Source organism: Haemorhous mexicanus, chromosome 2 (genome assembly GCF_027477595.1).
Source record: "Haemorhous mexicanus isolate bHaeMex1 chromosome 2, bHaeMex1.pri, whole genome shotgun sequence".
NCBI classification, from domain to species: domain Eukaryota; kingdom Metazoa; phylum Chordata; class Aves; order Passeriformes; family Fringillidae; genus Haemorhous; species Haemorhous mexicanus.
Window position 1 is genome coordinate 32,183,633 of NC_082342.1, and position 14,451 is coordinate 32,198,083.

The 14,451-nt window shown below is 50.7% G+C and overlaps 2 protein-coding genes across 4 annotated transcripts; both read right to left on the minus strand.

Moving 5' to 3' along the window:
* C1R (complement C1r) lies at positions 1 to 8,757 on the minus strand. 2 transcript variants are annotated; one of them, XM_059838239.1, is made up of 12 exons: positions 7,782 to 7,845; positions 7,268 to 7,673; positions 6,330 to 6,564; positions 5,902 to 6,094; positions 5,583 to 5,726; positions 5,240 to 5,436; positions 4,611 to 4,758; positions 4,405 to 4,526; positions 3,766 to 3,844; positions 3,237 to 3,377; positions 1,480 to 1,554; positions 1 to 1,250 (listed from the first exon to the last, which is right to left on the minus strand). In XM_059838239.1, the coding sequence occupies exons 1-12, from the start codon at positions 7,828 to 7,830 to the stop codon at positions 448 to 450; spliced, it is 2,592 nt and encodes an 863-aa protein (XP_059694222.1). In that variant the 5' UTR covers positions 7,831 to 7,845; the 3' UTR covers positions 1 to 447. The 2 variants fall into 2 exon arrangements, with proteins under 2 accessions (XP_059694222.1, XP_059694223.1); XM_059838240.1 differs by lacking the exons at positions 7,268 to 7,673; positions 7,782 to 7,845 and adding an exon at positions 8,669 to 8,757.
* A 3,382-nt stretch (positions 8,758 to 12,139) lies between these two features.
* On the minus strand, positions 12,140 to 13,898 carry RBP5 (retinol binding protein 5). Of its 2 annotated transcripts, XM_059838246.1 has the most exons (4): positions 13,677 to 13,898; positions 13,237 to 13,415; positions 12,662 to 12,763; positions 12,140 to 12,274 (listed from the first exon to the last, which is right to left on the minus strand). In XM_059838246.1, exons 1-4 carry the CDS (start codon positions 13,747 to 13,749, stop codon positions 12,221 to 12,223), a joined length of 408 nt encoding a protein of 135 aa, XP_059694229.1. In that variant the 5' UTR covers positions 13,750 to 13,898; the 3' UTR covers positions 12,140 to 12,220. The 2 variants fall into 2 exon arrangements, with proteins under 2 accessions (XP_059694229.1, XP_059694230.1); XM_059838247.1 differs by lacking the exon at positions 12,662 to 12,763.
* Positions 13,899 to 14,451: the final 553 nt, after the last annotated feature.

Sequence of the window (14,451 nt, forward strand, 5' to 3'; positions counted from 1 at the left end):
TTTATCCAGCAAGTATTTTAATATTAATAGACTCTCACTGATGCCAATGGGCTTATGCACACTGTACTCAGCAGAAACCACCCCATCCTTCTGGGAAGTCTTCTCCCCTGCCAGCTTCCCACAAAAGAGAGTACAAAAGTAGACTGCAGTAGTCTCATGATATCAGCATTTCAAACTTAACATGTTTGCTGTCATGAGATTTCCTGAGACAATTAAGGCTTCATCTGGTTATAAGATTTGTATGAACCAGGACATCCACAAAGGCGTCTCCCAAGCTGCCAATGGTACAATGAGACAGCATGGCAGCTTCCAGAAGCGCTCATGATGAAGGTTACATGCTTTGTGTGTTTGAAAAGGCTTTGGGACATCATGAAAAGCTTTGGCTATGATTTGCTGTGTCTGGAAATCGATATGCTAGTGGTGCTTCAGGTAGTAGGACAGCAATACCTAGGGCCTGTCCTCCTTTACTATCCCATTGATCCAGTCCAGATAGTTGAGGATCTTGGTGTAGAAGCCGTAGCCCGTGCCACAGCCGATTCCCCATGAAACTATGCCGGTAGCCACCCAGCGACCACTTTCCCTGTCTAGCACCGTGAAGACGCTCCCACTATCCCCCTGGCAGGTATCCTTCTTCCCTTCGAGGAAGCCAGCACAGAACATGTTCTCAGAGAAAACCATAGGGATACCGTTGTTATTACTGTCTAGCCAACTCTGACACTTCTCTTGGGCCACTGCTGGTAGGCTCACGTACTTCAAATTGCTCGAGATGCGGTTTTTATCCACACCAAAGCCGCTCACGTAGCCCATGTGCCCGTGTGTGTAGAACGAGGTGTTGGTGGCATCTGGGAGACAGATGGGCAGCCGTGTAGGGCCCAGAGTTACTGGGTTTTTCAGCTCCAGCAGGGCTATGTCCCCGTTGAAGTTGTGCTCATCTTTAGGGTTGAAATCCGGGTGGACAAAGATCCTACGGACAGGGTGGTTACCCATCTTGTGGAGCTCGTCTACATTGGTGTGGCCGAGGAAAATGTCAGCCTCATCTGCCAGCTGCTCCAGGCTCACATTATTCTGTACTCCTCCTTTGGGGAAGATGGTGTGGGCAGCAGTCAGGATCCAGCGATCGCCCAGGAGGGCACCACCCCCTCGTCCATTGATGCCGGTCAGAGCCTGCCAAGGAAAATTGCCTCTCCCTGCTGATTTGCCACCCAAGATCCGCTGGACTTCAACAACGGGATGGACTGGCTTCCCACACACTGTGGAGAAACACAAGAACATGACACCTACCCTCTGTTGTCCTGGCTTTTCTCTCTCTTTCCTCACCATCACTGTTTGATTTCACTTTATTTTGGCTTTCTGGACAGTTTTACCTTTTCCCTCACAGACACCACTATCCTCACCCCCCTCCCGGCATGTTGTCCCAGTTTTGTACTGATTGTAAGCATGAGTTAGAAAATACCAGACAAAGTCAGAGTTTTTACTGACCTGGCAAGCAGGATGGAATTCTCTTCTGGCCATCTTGATCCAGCCAGGTTCCCTCAGAAGAACAGGTGAATCTTTCTGTAGGATGAGAGGGAAGGGAATGAGATCCAGGCCTGCAGGCATGGGGTGAGAATAGAATAGAATAGAATAGAATAGAATAGAATAGAATAGGATAGGATAGGATAGGATAGGATAGGATAGGATAGAATAGAATAGAATAGAATAGAATAGAATAGAATAGAATAGAATAGAATAGAATAGAATAGAATAATTTTCAAGAGGTTCCTCAGCCCTTCCAACCCAAAGCACTCTTTCCTGGGAAAAACTGCCTGTGGTAGGGTGTGCAATGTTTCTGTCTGTACATCTTGAAGCACCTCAGTTCCAGGGGAGCAGTAAAGCTCAGGCATTGTAGAAGAAAATGTTGAAGGGCCATTTGTGTGAAGTCTTATCTTCATAGAGTCCACAGGTGAACAGAGTACTGTTTGACCTTATTTAGCCCAAAGAAGAGAGAGAAGTAGTAAAAGCATGGATTTTAGATTCAAACTTCTGGTGTCAGTAGTTTGCAGAGAGTAGGACAAGGTGGTTTGTCCCAGAAAGGGGAACCAGATGAGTCAGTTACTGTACATGATAAGTATCTATTTCTGAGCCTAAGTTGCAGGTCAGCTAAACTTCACATGTCACCTCTCAACACAAACTCCATTACCTCCAACACTCTTGCTTTTCTTAGAAAGTTTGTGCTGGTTACTAAAAATAATTTTTGTACAATTTGTCTTAACACTGAAGTAAATGCTTCTAAGAAAGTGTTTGTGTTCTCTTTCAAAATTGATTAAATTAGGATGACACCCCATCAGAATTTGGCTGCAGCTAATATTTGCTTGCTCCTGATTTTTCTTCTGATGAGACTGATCTCTGAATCTATATGAAGGAGTTAAACTCAGATGCAAGAATAATCAAATAGAGCATTAGTACCAACTTAAAGAACTCTTGAGTAGCATGTCACCTCTCTCCAGCACGCAGCACAACTGTGTGTCTATGCTGGTAACTGTATCCAGGAACTGATTCAGATTAATTTTTTTTCCTTGTGGAGGCTAAATGAGCAGCCAAGGCAAAGAAATCACGAACTCCTTATGCTGTTCTGGAATCAAAGGTCCTGCATCATCAAGTAGTGTCTCAGGTGTAAAAAGAAGACATGTGAATGGTTTGGAATGATGACTTAATTTTTCTGAGGTGCTGCATTAAAATAGGTTTTTCTGCAAATATGTTATTTAGTTCTTAGATATCTCTGCAGCTGAACAATATTCCAAAGAGCTAAACAGCACTGCACTAAAGTGGAGTGCGTGTTTATTTATTTGCCTCTGTAGCAACTTGGATGGATGCAGTTAGTTTTGTGAATTTTGGTGATTCCCAGACACCATGTCTCAAATTTCAGTGAAAGATTGAAATCCACCAGAAAATAATTAAATCCACTAGGAAAAAAAAAAATATAACCACAACTACAGCTGAGAGAATAAGACCTTCCACAAAAGTTAAGGAGAACATGGAAGAGGGATGTGATGGGCTCTGGGAATGAAGCAGGGTGGGAATAGGCTGAGACAAGAAGACTCCAGAGATATGCTGCAGGATCAAGAAAAGACTGGAGAGTCTTCACAGGAAGAAAGCACGAGCCCCAAGCCTGGGGAGAAGAGCCAGTCCTAATTGTGAATTTGAGAGGGCTTTCCAGGCGCAGGTTTCCGTGGTGTCTGGGCGGGATTAGGACTCACCGCCGCCAGTGCCGGTGACGATGTGATAATAGGGCTCATTGCACCGGTATGAGATCACCGACTGGTACTCATTGTTTGCAGGCTCCTTAAGGTAGCTGAATGCACCATTGGTCAGGTTTTTGGGGCTGCCACAGTTCACAACTACAGCAAAGGGGAAAAAAGAAGACATGAATCAACGGCAGACTGACTGCAAGTCTGGGCCCTGGGGCCAGGATGTGAAGGACCAGTTAGGACAGCGGGCAAAGAGAAGTTGTCCCAAAAGAGACCCCAGATTAGGTTTTTTTGCTTTTAGATGTTGCAATAGCATTGTAATTTTTGAGTGATATTTTAGGCATTTTTGTAAGGGAGGTAAAACATTTGAATTTTTGCAAGCAGAAAAATGTGACTCAATGGTGGACCTTAATAGGTCCTTCCAGACAGCACATCCATGAGGTTATGGACTAAGTGAGTCAGAGAGGCTGAATTTCCCATGTTCCTGGAGGAGGAAAGCCACAGCAGGGGATGTTATTCCCATTCTCAGATCACTCACCTTCACAGCGGGGCATGGGTTGATGCCATGTGCCATCAGCCTGGCAGACAGCCGTGAAGGACACCAGCTTTTTGTCACCCTGCATGGGACAGAAAAACATCTGTTGGTTGTACAGAGCCTCTAATTCCATCCCCACATTTAAATATTATTCTGTGTGCCCATCTTTTCACTGCTGTCCAATATTTGCCCCTCTGCAGTGTATTCCAGTTGCTGTCTCCTCCTGCCTTCCCTCTATCCTGTATTTGCCACGGGCTACACATTCTTCACAGCAGCCAGCACCTACAAACCCACAATGAGTCAGAGGTGCTACACAGCCCTGGCAATAAGTTGGCAAGGGAGGCAGGTAGCATCTTCTGCTTTCATCTTCTGGTTTCATATCCTTCCAAAGAGGTGTTCCTGTCTACCAACTTTTCCTGGGATTTTGTCTTTAGTCTTCTACCAGGGCTTCATGAACTGCATAAGGAAGAGAGCTAGGAAAAGAGAAAGCACTGGAAGAAAGCTGAGAGAAGCAAAGAAGAAACAGAAATTACAAGAGGCTGCCATGAGTGAAATCTCCAAAGGAAGTTTAACTGGAAGGTGAAAGACACAAACTGAAGACAAAACAAAATACGGCTGAAGGGAGTGGAGAAGGGATCTCACCTCCATCAGCTCATACCCAGTCTTGCAGCTGACAACAACATAGTCCTGAAATTGGTACACGGGCTGCAGGTCTCTGATGATGGTAAACTGATCCCGTGGGACAGGCTGTGGGCACCGCATTTCTGTGAGACAGTGGGACAGATTAGGCTGGGATTAGCAAACAGTGTCAGTAGGCTGTAGTAGCCTCTGGGGGAGAAATCTCTTACTCTCTGAGGTGTAGTGGATCTTCCAGCCACGGCTGAACCCTGAGTCATCGGTGAGGAAGAGTATGTCCACCTCATTGCTGTTGGTTTCAATGACGCCAGGTGGTTCCCTGCCACAGAATTCACCAATCTCTCTCCCTCGGGCTTGGATCTGATGAGGAAAACATGTATCACAGGGATAGAAACAGAAACACACATGCCTCTCTGCCTCAGTATGCCTGATTCAACCCAGACCAAGTTTACCAGAGTGCCTGTGATGGTGAATAGGGCTGGTTGTCAGACCCATCTTTGCTGATGCCTTCACTGACAGATCAGAGCAACAGACTGACCTAGCACAAGCTCTGCTTCTCCCTTATCTGGGAATCAGAGCTATCAGTTCCTGAGATTAAATCAAAGGGAAATTAAACAAGAAGAAGGATGTTTTTTTCCTTCACTCACAGAGGCCTATGACCCAGAGCCTCTGACCTCAGGACAGTGGTAATTAAATGCACTGAGAGACAGGGGCTCAGTCTTTCATGCTGGGGCATTCTGCTTGTGCTGATCCCATATTTCTCATCTGAATAGTGGTGTCCCTACGACTCCTGTCCAGGTCTGGCTGCAGGATTGGGAACAGAATTTGCTAATCTCAGTACCTTGAGCTGGTCGTAAGGACAGTGGACTTGCTGGTGATCATCAATCTCAAAGGGTTCCAAGAACTTGAGGGAGATGGACAGGCCCTTCTGCAGACGGATGCTGTAGTTACACTGGAGGTATTCGGGGTAGGGCTGCGGGTACTCGGGGCTGCTCAGGTACCCAGAGGCCTCTGTGAACAATTCACTGCTGCACTCCACTGGTGAAGAGAAAGAAAGGACAGTCACATCGTGGGGCTGTGCCTTCTGCAGCCCCGACATCTGCTTCCTAAGTCACTTCTCCCAACCCTCCTGAATGAAGGGTTCCTTCTCCGGAGCCCTCTGATCTTTTAAAATTTCTCTTTACCTTTGCAGGAGTGGTGGTCACTCTGAAGCTGGTAGCCAATCCGGCAAGAACAGAAGTAGCCACCCACATAGTTGTGACAGAAGTGCTGGCACTGAGGCCTCTCACTGTTCTCAGCAGCATTGTTAGGATCACATTCATCCAGATCTGAAGACACAGGAGGTCAAGAGGCATGGGGAAGAAAGTGTTAAACCTCCTTGCTCTATAGTACTTAGAGATCCATACCCTTGCCTGAAGCTTCTCTACTTGCCTGGCAAGGAGGGAAATTGGTTGGAGCCACACAGGCTTTTCCTTCTGCACACTGAGGGTATTTCCTACTCACCTACAGCTCTGTAGGACGCCAGGAAGCCCCTGTAGGGAATCACTGTGCCATTGTCTTCATTGGAGAAATCAGAGTGAAATTCCAGGTGCATCCTTCTCCCCTTAGATACAAACTCCTTTCTTCCCGGGTGGTTGCCTGTGGTTGACCCAAGCCGGCCACAATATCTGCCCAAGTCCTTCTTGTCTGCTTTGATCTGTCAAAGTTAAGGTGAAATCAGTGTAGCCTCATAAGACTGAGCCTGCTCCAAGCACTGATATTACCCAACCATGAGTTGTCAGCGCTTGCTCCTCCCATTTCTATCTTTAACTCCTTCCCTTTCCTTTGTGGGAAGCATCAGAGGAGGCCTGGTGGATGAAGAGCCATTGCACGTGGTGGCCACTGGGCTGCCATCGCCAGGCACCCCTTGGCCCAGGTGTCTGTGCACGTACCTTAACATAGTCATAGAAGCAGGACTCAGATGGCTCCAGGTCAAAGTATTTGAAGGTCAGTTTCACCACATAGCCCTTTGGAACCTCTATATCCCAGCTGCTGATGTTATCGTTGGGATATGGCTTGGGATAATTGGGGGATCTGATCTCCCCAAAAAGAGGAGAACCTCTTGGGACTGGACTGGAACCAATCACTCCGAAAAAGAGGAAGGCCCATGGGAGACAAGGAACATGCCTGTGAACACGACAAATAAATGATGACATTGCACAAAATTAGGCCATTCAAAATCAGGGGAGACTTCACAACTGATTTGTGCACTGTCCAGAGGAATGCAAACACAGGTGGCCTAGTTTCAGGACCAGCTCCTAGCTTGGATCACTCAGGAACAAGAAGGGCAGCTGAAATGAAGACACCAGCACTAACAAGGTTTCAGCAAGCCACTGTACTGGCCTCTATAGAGAAATTCATTAACCCAGGAAGCAGCGTGGAGGAGCATGGGTGAATTCCCTGAGTAAGGTCTGCATGTTCCCAGAAGCTGTAGGGTTGATTCTTATAGAACCAGGAGAAGTTTGGTCCCCCTTGACCCAGGGCCAGCGGGTTGTTTCAGGTTATCGCTAGTTTAGGATCCTTGGCGAGGATCTGAAGATCTCAAGCTCCCATTTGCTGTGGAGCAATCCTGCCAGTGTCTCCTGGGCAGCCCTCTAGCTACTCATGCCTCCCTCTCTGTCATCCAAAAGTTGGCACTCACATGTTTTTTTCTGTCATTCTGCGCATCTCCCCCCTTGCCCTCGGTGTTCCTCCGGAACAAGGTCACTGCCCAGCGCAGCAGCTTAGCCCCGTTGTCCTATTCTCCTCCCTGGAAAGGTCTAAGCCCCACGACCCCCACCCTCCCGCAAGGCTCTGCCGGCGCGTCCCCCTCCCCAGAGCCCCGACTCACATCTCCGTGCGCTCGCCCCTGCCCGTGCAGCCCGGCGGAGCTCGGAGCGGCGGCCGGCGGGGAGCCGGGGCGGGCGGGACGGGGGGAGGAGGAGGGAGCGAGGGAGGCAGGAGCGGGGAATAGAAAGCAGGACTGCGAACAGCCTGGCGCCGGACCAGGTCGGTCCCAGCGCCGCCTCTGCTGCCCTCTGCTGCCGAGCGCCCCGGCCCCGGTCCGCGAACACGGAGCCGGGGGTGCCCCAGGGGTGCCTCGGCCTGGCCATCAGAGCCGAGCGACCTCTTCTGGCCCAGGAGGCAGGAAAACGATTGCCTGAGATCCCTCCGAGGGCTTGGTCTGCAATCCAGAAGCTGTTCCGAGTTTGTTCCCACCGAAAATGTCCTCCTAGAAAGTCCCCCCGGGCTGTTTTCTGGTATAGAAAGATGAGAAAATTTATAGTCTTCACAGGCTAATTCAAACTTTGAAAAATCAAGCTGAAATGAAGCTGTCAAAAAAGATAAGTTTTCTCAATTCTGACCTGCTGAAGAGCACTTCTGAGATTTCTGGGGGGTGGGAACTGGGATCATCTGCAAGAAAAGCAAGAAGCCTCAGGCACTTGAGTTAAAAAGATATTAAGAAAAATGAAAGTCTACAGAATTAAAGGCATTCTGAGAACAAATATCTTTTCAAGGACCCCTCTTGATGTTTCCTCTGCAAGCATTTTTAGGAGAACCAAGATAGATAGATAAGGGCCTCTATTTAATGGGGAAATGAGAAAATACAGCAACTTGAAAACCCCTTTCAGGCTTTTAACAACATAGTCCCCAAGATATAGATTTATGTCCCCAATTTTATGAAATTTAAAATTTCTTGGCTTTCAGGCTTTGGTGAAGAGATAAAACACCATTTTAGTGTTTTTTCCTGGGAATTATGAGTGGCTTCAGAGAGGTTAGGATGTGTCTTGCATTGAAATCAGAGGAAGTAATTCACAGCCACAACAACATGTTGAATGAAGATGAAAATAGTGTTAAAAAGAATGAAGAAAGCATCTTTGGGATATTTATGGAAGTGTACGAGAGAACCTGTTCATCAAACATTTTTGAATTATTATCCCCAAAAAGATGACATAAACACATAATTAATGCCACTGTAATAATACCATATGGCCCCACATATCAGATTTAAGATTAAACAGGGAACATTATCCCTGTACTTCCTGATGTCCTCTGCATGATGAACACCCTTGGGCAGGCTCGCTGCTGTGCTGTGAGTGGTTTCTTACTCAGAAACCACACCTGGAAAGTAGTGGGAAGAGTGTTCCCTGGGAAAACACGGACAGACAGACGCCCCTGGGCATCCTTTGTAAGGAAGTGGATTATTTTGCAGTGTCCTTGACAAGCAATCTTCTATCCAGAGGGCACTTACTGGGAGTGTCCTGTGACACTTTCAAAGCACATCTCCCGTGTCTTCATTTCCATCTCCTGTCCCGAAAGCATCATCTGGGATAACAGGAGACTTCTTCAGCTGGTGAAGCAGGGGTGCTTGGCAGGGGACACAGCCAGCCCGAGCAGCCCACCTCTAGCACACATCCCAGAGACACTCCTGGATGGGACAGCACAGCTGCACCCTCAGACCAGCTCCAGTTCTCCCACTGCTGGCTTTGCCCTTCAGGTGCTCTGTGCAATCCTCTTCCTCCTGTTAGGCTGGGGCCAGGAAATTACACGGCACCCCGTTTTTCCTTGGAAGGACATATGTGCCCATCTTTGCTCAGGGGCAGAATTCCTGTATGACCACGGAAGATATGTAGGGCCACAGAATGCCAAAACTAGCCCCTGTTTGCTGCCTGCAGGCCTCAGCTATATTAACAAGTGGTCTGGACAATAAATACAGACAATATCAGTGCAAAGTAAAAAACATGTAGATCTTCAGCATGGTCAAAGATGCCAACATCCTGTTATGGAGCAAGAACCCTGCTTTGAATACAGAGTTTTGCAGGAAGTCATTGGAAAGAAATCTGCTCTACAGTCTCAGAAACCATGAAAATATCCTCTGGCATGCAGGCTAGATCCTCTCATCCACAGAGAAGGAGCTGGGTACTTTATCCTCAAGCCTGAATCAAAGAGGACAGAGAATTACCTCTGTTTGGTCTCTTAGAGCTACACCATCTACCCTACAGCACAGCAGGGCTGCAGACCCAGGCTCACCTATAAACACTGAACTGCTTCCCCAGGGCACTCTACCTTCAACCCCATTGGTTTGACTACCCAAATTACCCAAAGGCTTGGCTGGAGCCTCCTGGGGACACTGTCATTGGGCTTGGCCTTCACACAGTCAGGCCTGTGCTGTCCAGTGGCTCAGCACTCTTTCAGACAAATCATGGCTGGTAGGGAGAGGATGGTCAAAACCAAAAGAAGGTTCAGAACTCAAACAGTGGGTCTTTCCTCTGATATGAGATGGTGAGCAGCAGCAACAGCACCTTGGCAGCCTGTTTCTGTGTCTTCTAAATCAAGGAGCAAAACCAAGTGTAATACCCTGAGGGGTACACAGTTCTGAAGCACCAGCCACTCACCGATATCACACCTCCTCCCACCTGTGTCCTCCCAATATCACAACTTTCCCCTGCTTTACAGTGGCATCCTCACTTCCTATAGCCTCATGTCTCAGCAATGTAGTGCTGTTGGGTAAAGTCGCCATGTGACTTAGGCATCACACCTTTCATGATTATGAAAGGAAAAACTAGATTATTAATGCTGGTAGTTACTACCCGAAGGCCTAGAATATGTTGCAGTATCATCCCCTATGATGATCCTTAGTGTGGATAACACATCAAGTGAGTATGACTCTTATCTGTGGTTCTGGCCCAATCAGATGCTTCCTGAAGAAGAGAGGCTGTCATGGATATATGATGGGTGGCAATGAGTCAGAAGCAATCTACTTGTGGCCTATCACCTCACCGGCTTACAGGAAAATTATGGGGATGGCAGAAGAGTCTGGCTAATCACCTGAAGGCAATAGTGTCTGCCATACAACCAGAATGAAGGCTCAGGAGAGTTTGTACCAGCTTGTGGTGCAGAGCCTAGAATGAGCTGATTAGTTGTTGATCACACAGTCTGGAAGACACCAGCCTGGACGTGGTGAGGTGGGCTTGGTGCTGGGCATCAGGAGCAGCTCTGAGGAAGAGTGCAAAGAGGGCAACAGTGGAACCAGCTCCAGCTGCTGTCTGCCTTCTGCAGCTTCACGATGCAAAAAAGGTCATGTAGAGGTTCCCTGTGGTAGAAGGAGCGATGGGCTGAGGAGGTCTGCACACAGCAGACATGCTGGATAGCCTGGCTCTGACTGCTCACTGGCTTTGATTATGGCACTCAAATTGTGGATTGTGGGTACTGACAGGGTGCTCGTGACTCATATGTCCTCAGATACAACTGTAAAGAGTCAGAGGTTGACACTGTAGGCACAGCTGCAGCTCCCCAAGCCTTTGCCTAACACATGTTCTGAAGTAATGCTTTTCTCATGGCACTCAACTTCGCAGTTTCCTGAAAAGAAGCTCTCCAGCAAACACTATTTTTAAATGACTGCTGGCAGAAAAAATAAAGGGCTTATATTTTAAAAATCTGCCAATATCTTGGCTCTTTGTGGTGTCAGTAGTTGCACATTTTTGTGTACCCTGCCTTTCAACCTTCTGTTGAGGGGCAACCACAAGCATTTTTCAGGAATAGCTGCCCGTGGACTTGTGCCCATCCCATCAGGTATCATAATTAAAGAACAGCTCTCTTTGTGGCATGGGTCTGGCTTTTCAGGGGACCTCACCTCCTCTGGTTCTGCCCCCTGGTCTCCAACTGCAGATAGCTGTGAACCAGTGGAGCTACGATGGTTGTGAGGAGACCCCACCAAGAATGCCAGAAGGAATGCTGGGGCTAGAGAGGTGGCTGTGGTTTCTTACCCCATGAAGAGATCCTGACCCTTCCTCACCCATGGGACCTTCTCAGGAAGGCAGGGAACATGGGGCTGATTACTCCAGCCCTCCCACTTCACACCACCCACATGAGAATCCTAGACTCTGAAGGACAAGCTCTATTTCTTACCCATCCTGCTTGAGGATCCCAAGAAGCAGTGGCTGCCCCATCCCTGGAAGTGCTCAAGGTCAGGCTGGATGAGGCTTTAAGCCACGTGATCTAAGTGAAATGTCACAGAATCACAGAATCACTTAAGTTGGAAAAGACCTCCAAGATCATAAAATCCAGCCTTTGACTGATCATCAACCTCTTCAAAGACACCATGGCAGTAAGAGCCACATCCGATCATTTTGTGAACACCTCTGGGGATGGTGATTCCACCACCACCCTGGGCAGTCCATTTCAATGATTGACAATGCTTTCCCTGAAGAAATTCTTCCTGAATTCCATTGGGGGGGTGGGGGGGGGGAAGGAAAGGGGAAGCCTGGAACTAAGCGATCTTTAACATCCTTACAACCCAGACTATTCCATGATTCGATGATCCCACAATCCCGGCAAGAATGTAGCATCCCCAGAAGACCAGAGAAGACGGCAGGTGATGGTTGCAGAAGCACCCCAAGCTATCCTTGCCCACTCGGGCACCGACCCTCCCCCCAACCCCGGAGGGCATGGCGGGGTTCGGCCGCGCTGGGGGCGGCAGGAGGAGCGTGGGAGCTGCGAGGCCGGGCCGGCCGCGGGGCAGCCCCCGCCCCGCTCCTCCCCGACCGCTCTTATTCTGAAAGGAGCCTCCGCGCAGCCGGCGGCCCAGTGCCCTCCCCGCCCCGGCCCATCCCGCTCCCCGCCTCCCGCTCCCCGCCGGCCCGGCGCAGCCGTGACCCCCGGCCGGCCCGGCCGCTGCTGGCCAGTGGGCGAGGCTCAAGAAAACACGCTGCTACGGGGCGGCTCGGCTCGCTCGGCTCTTGTTTCTTATTCTTTCTCGCACTGGGGAGCGCGGGTCCCGTCCGGGCATCTCTGCGGGGAGCGCTCACTTCACCTTCTGGAAAACCTGGACGCAGACCTCGTCTTCAGCAGTCATGCGCTGGGAAAGGGGAGGCAAAAGAGGAGTTTAGGTTGGATCCCCTCCCGTCTCTCCCCAGTTCTGCCAGCCCTCCCGCTGCTGGCTGGAGCCTCGCAGGCCACACGCTGATGCACTGCCGACCCTCCCAAGCCCCTGCGGGTCTGGCTGCAGGGCAGGGAAGGGACGTCGCCTTTGTTGAGCTGCTTAACTTTTGAGTTTAACTTTTAAACCCTGGAGGCGGATGTTTGTGTGAAGCGGTGGCTGCCCCCCGCAGAGCCGGGGATGAAGTCTGAGAGAAGCTGGAAGGAAACTGCAGGGAAGGAAACTCAGAGCCAACAGCACCCACAGTGGTGTCCCCCCCACTCGCTGTGACTGGGATTTTGCAAACTGCACTGGATCCCTCCTCACCAGATGCAGCTTGTCCCCCTCCAACCAGTGCCTCCAGCCTCGGTTCCTCTTCTCTCCGAGCTGCTCACACACCAGCTGATCCCCCTCCCAGGAGACGGTTGTCTAAAGGGAAGGAGAGGGGGAACATGGTCCTGAGACAAGTTGATCGGGGTGATACATGTTTCCAGCGCTGACACTGGCTGTTCCTCTCCGACACAATGTCAAATGCAGTCCCTGATCTGGTGTCTCTTTAGTGGTTCCTTGGGACAGATGGTCTTTGTGGGAGGTGAATGACCCTCTGGCTTCCAAGTGCAACAACAGAGTTCTGCCAAGTGGCCCGACATTCTATCTTTTCAGGGCTTTGCTCCAGAGGATAATATCCTCTGAATCCCAGAGAACCGGTTTCTGGCTCTTCGCTGCTCATTCTCTTGGCAGTGAGTGATTTACTCATAGAACCACTTACTCCTGGACCTGCAGGGGCATGCCAGCTCTGGGCTTGCTTCTCACCTGGGTATTGAGTCAAAAAGTTGAACAAGTCCCTGAACTCTTTAGCACACCCCAGTCCCTTGTGAAACTGCACTGCTTGGACTTCTCACCTGGCACTTGCGTCCATCCACAGGTCCCAGGTCTTCCTCAAACTGGACTCCCAGGTCGAAATCCATAACGTAGTCCCGCAGGGAGGTGATGGTGCGGATGACCATGTGATCTCCCGTGTGGATAATCTCTTTGTCCGGCTTCAGTAGGCAGACCAGCTTTCTCAGGACCACGTTGATATCTAGAGGATGAGAAAGAGGGGAGATGTGTGGACGACCTGGGCCCCTCCTCTGGTAGAACTCCTCCACTCTTTTCAGCCAAGAAGCATCAGCCAGAGTACCTCTTTTCCTCTCCTACCACAGCGCAAAAGTGATGGTAGGAGACAGAAGGACCAGAAGGTTCTCAATTCCCTTTCTCTTTTCCCTTTCCGACTCTTAACTTTTGGGAGATACAGAACGGAACTAAAGGGAAGGAGGGAGCGTGATGGGGACGGGAGCGTTACCTAAAGCCCGCAGGTAATTGTCCATGTTCTCTTGGGAGACGAAGCGGTAATAGCCGGTGAGGTTGGGAGGCATGCCGGGGCAGAGGGACGCGGCGGACGGTGCGGAGGAAAGAGCGCAAGCAGCCGGGCAGCAGCGGAGCCGGGACCAAGCTGGCTCGCCGGGCGGGCCGGTCGCTGTCCCGCGGTGCGGGGAGCGCTGCGGAACGGCCCGATCCCCGCGCCCCCCGCCGCAGTAAGAGTCCCCGCGCCGGGGGGCGCGGAAAGGGCCGGGACGGCCCCTGCTCCAGCATCTCCGCCTCGCCTGGGCAGGACGTAGGGACGGCGGGTTATCTCCTCACCCTCCGCCCTCCTCGGGGGCTGCCCCTATTAAACTGTGGACTTCCAACCAGCGGCAAGGAACCCTCCCTCTCCGGCCCTTCCACACACCGTGGCGCCGGTGGCTGCGAGCTTCGCCGGAGCGGTGCCCCGGCCTGCGCTCCCCACGGTGCGGACACCTCGTCGAGGAGAGGCGGCGGCAGGCTGGCAGCTCCGCCCTGCCGAGCCCGATCCCGGGCTCCGGGTGCGTTTTGCAGCCCCTCGCTCCCACATCCCCCCATCTCCACGCCCTCCTCGTCCCTGAGCAGCCGCCGCGGTGTCGAAGCTTCCCCCTCCCCGGGAGGGCTCCCGCGCTCCGCGGACAGCCTGGCCCGCAGTGGGGAGGCGAGGAGCGGCGGGCGCGCCCCGCCTGCATCCCGATCCCGCATCCCCATCCCGCATCCCCGTCCCGCGGCACCTG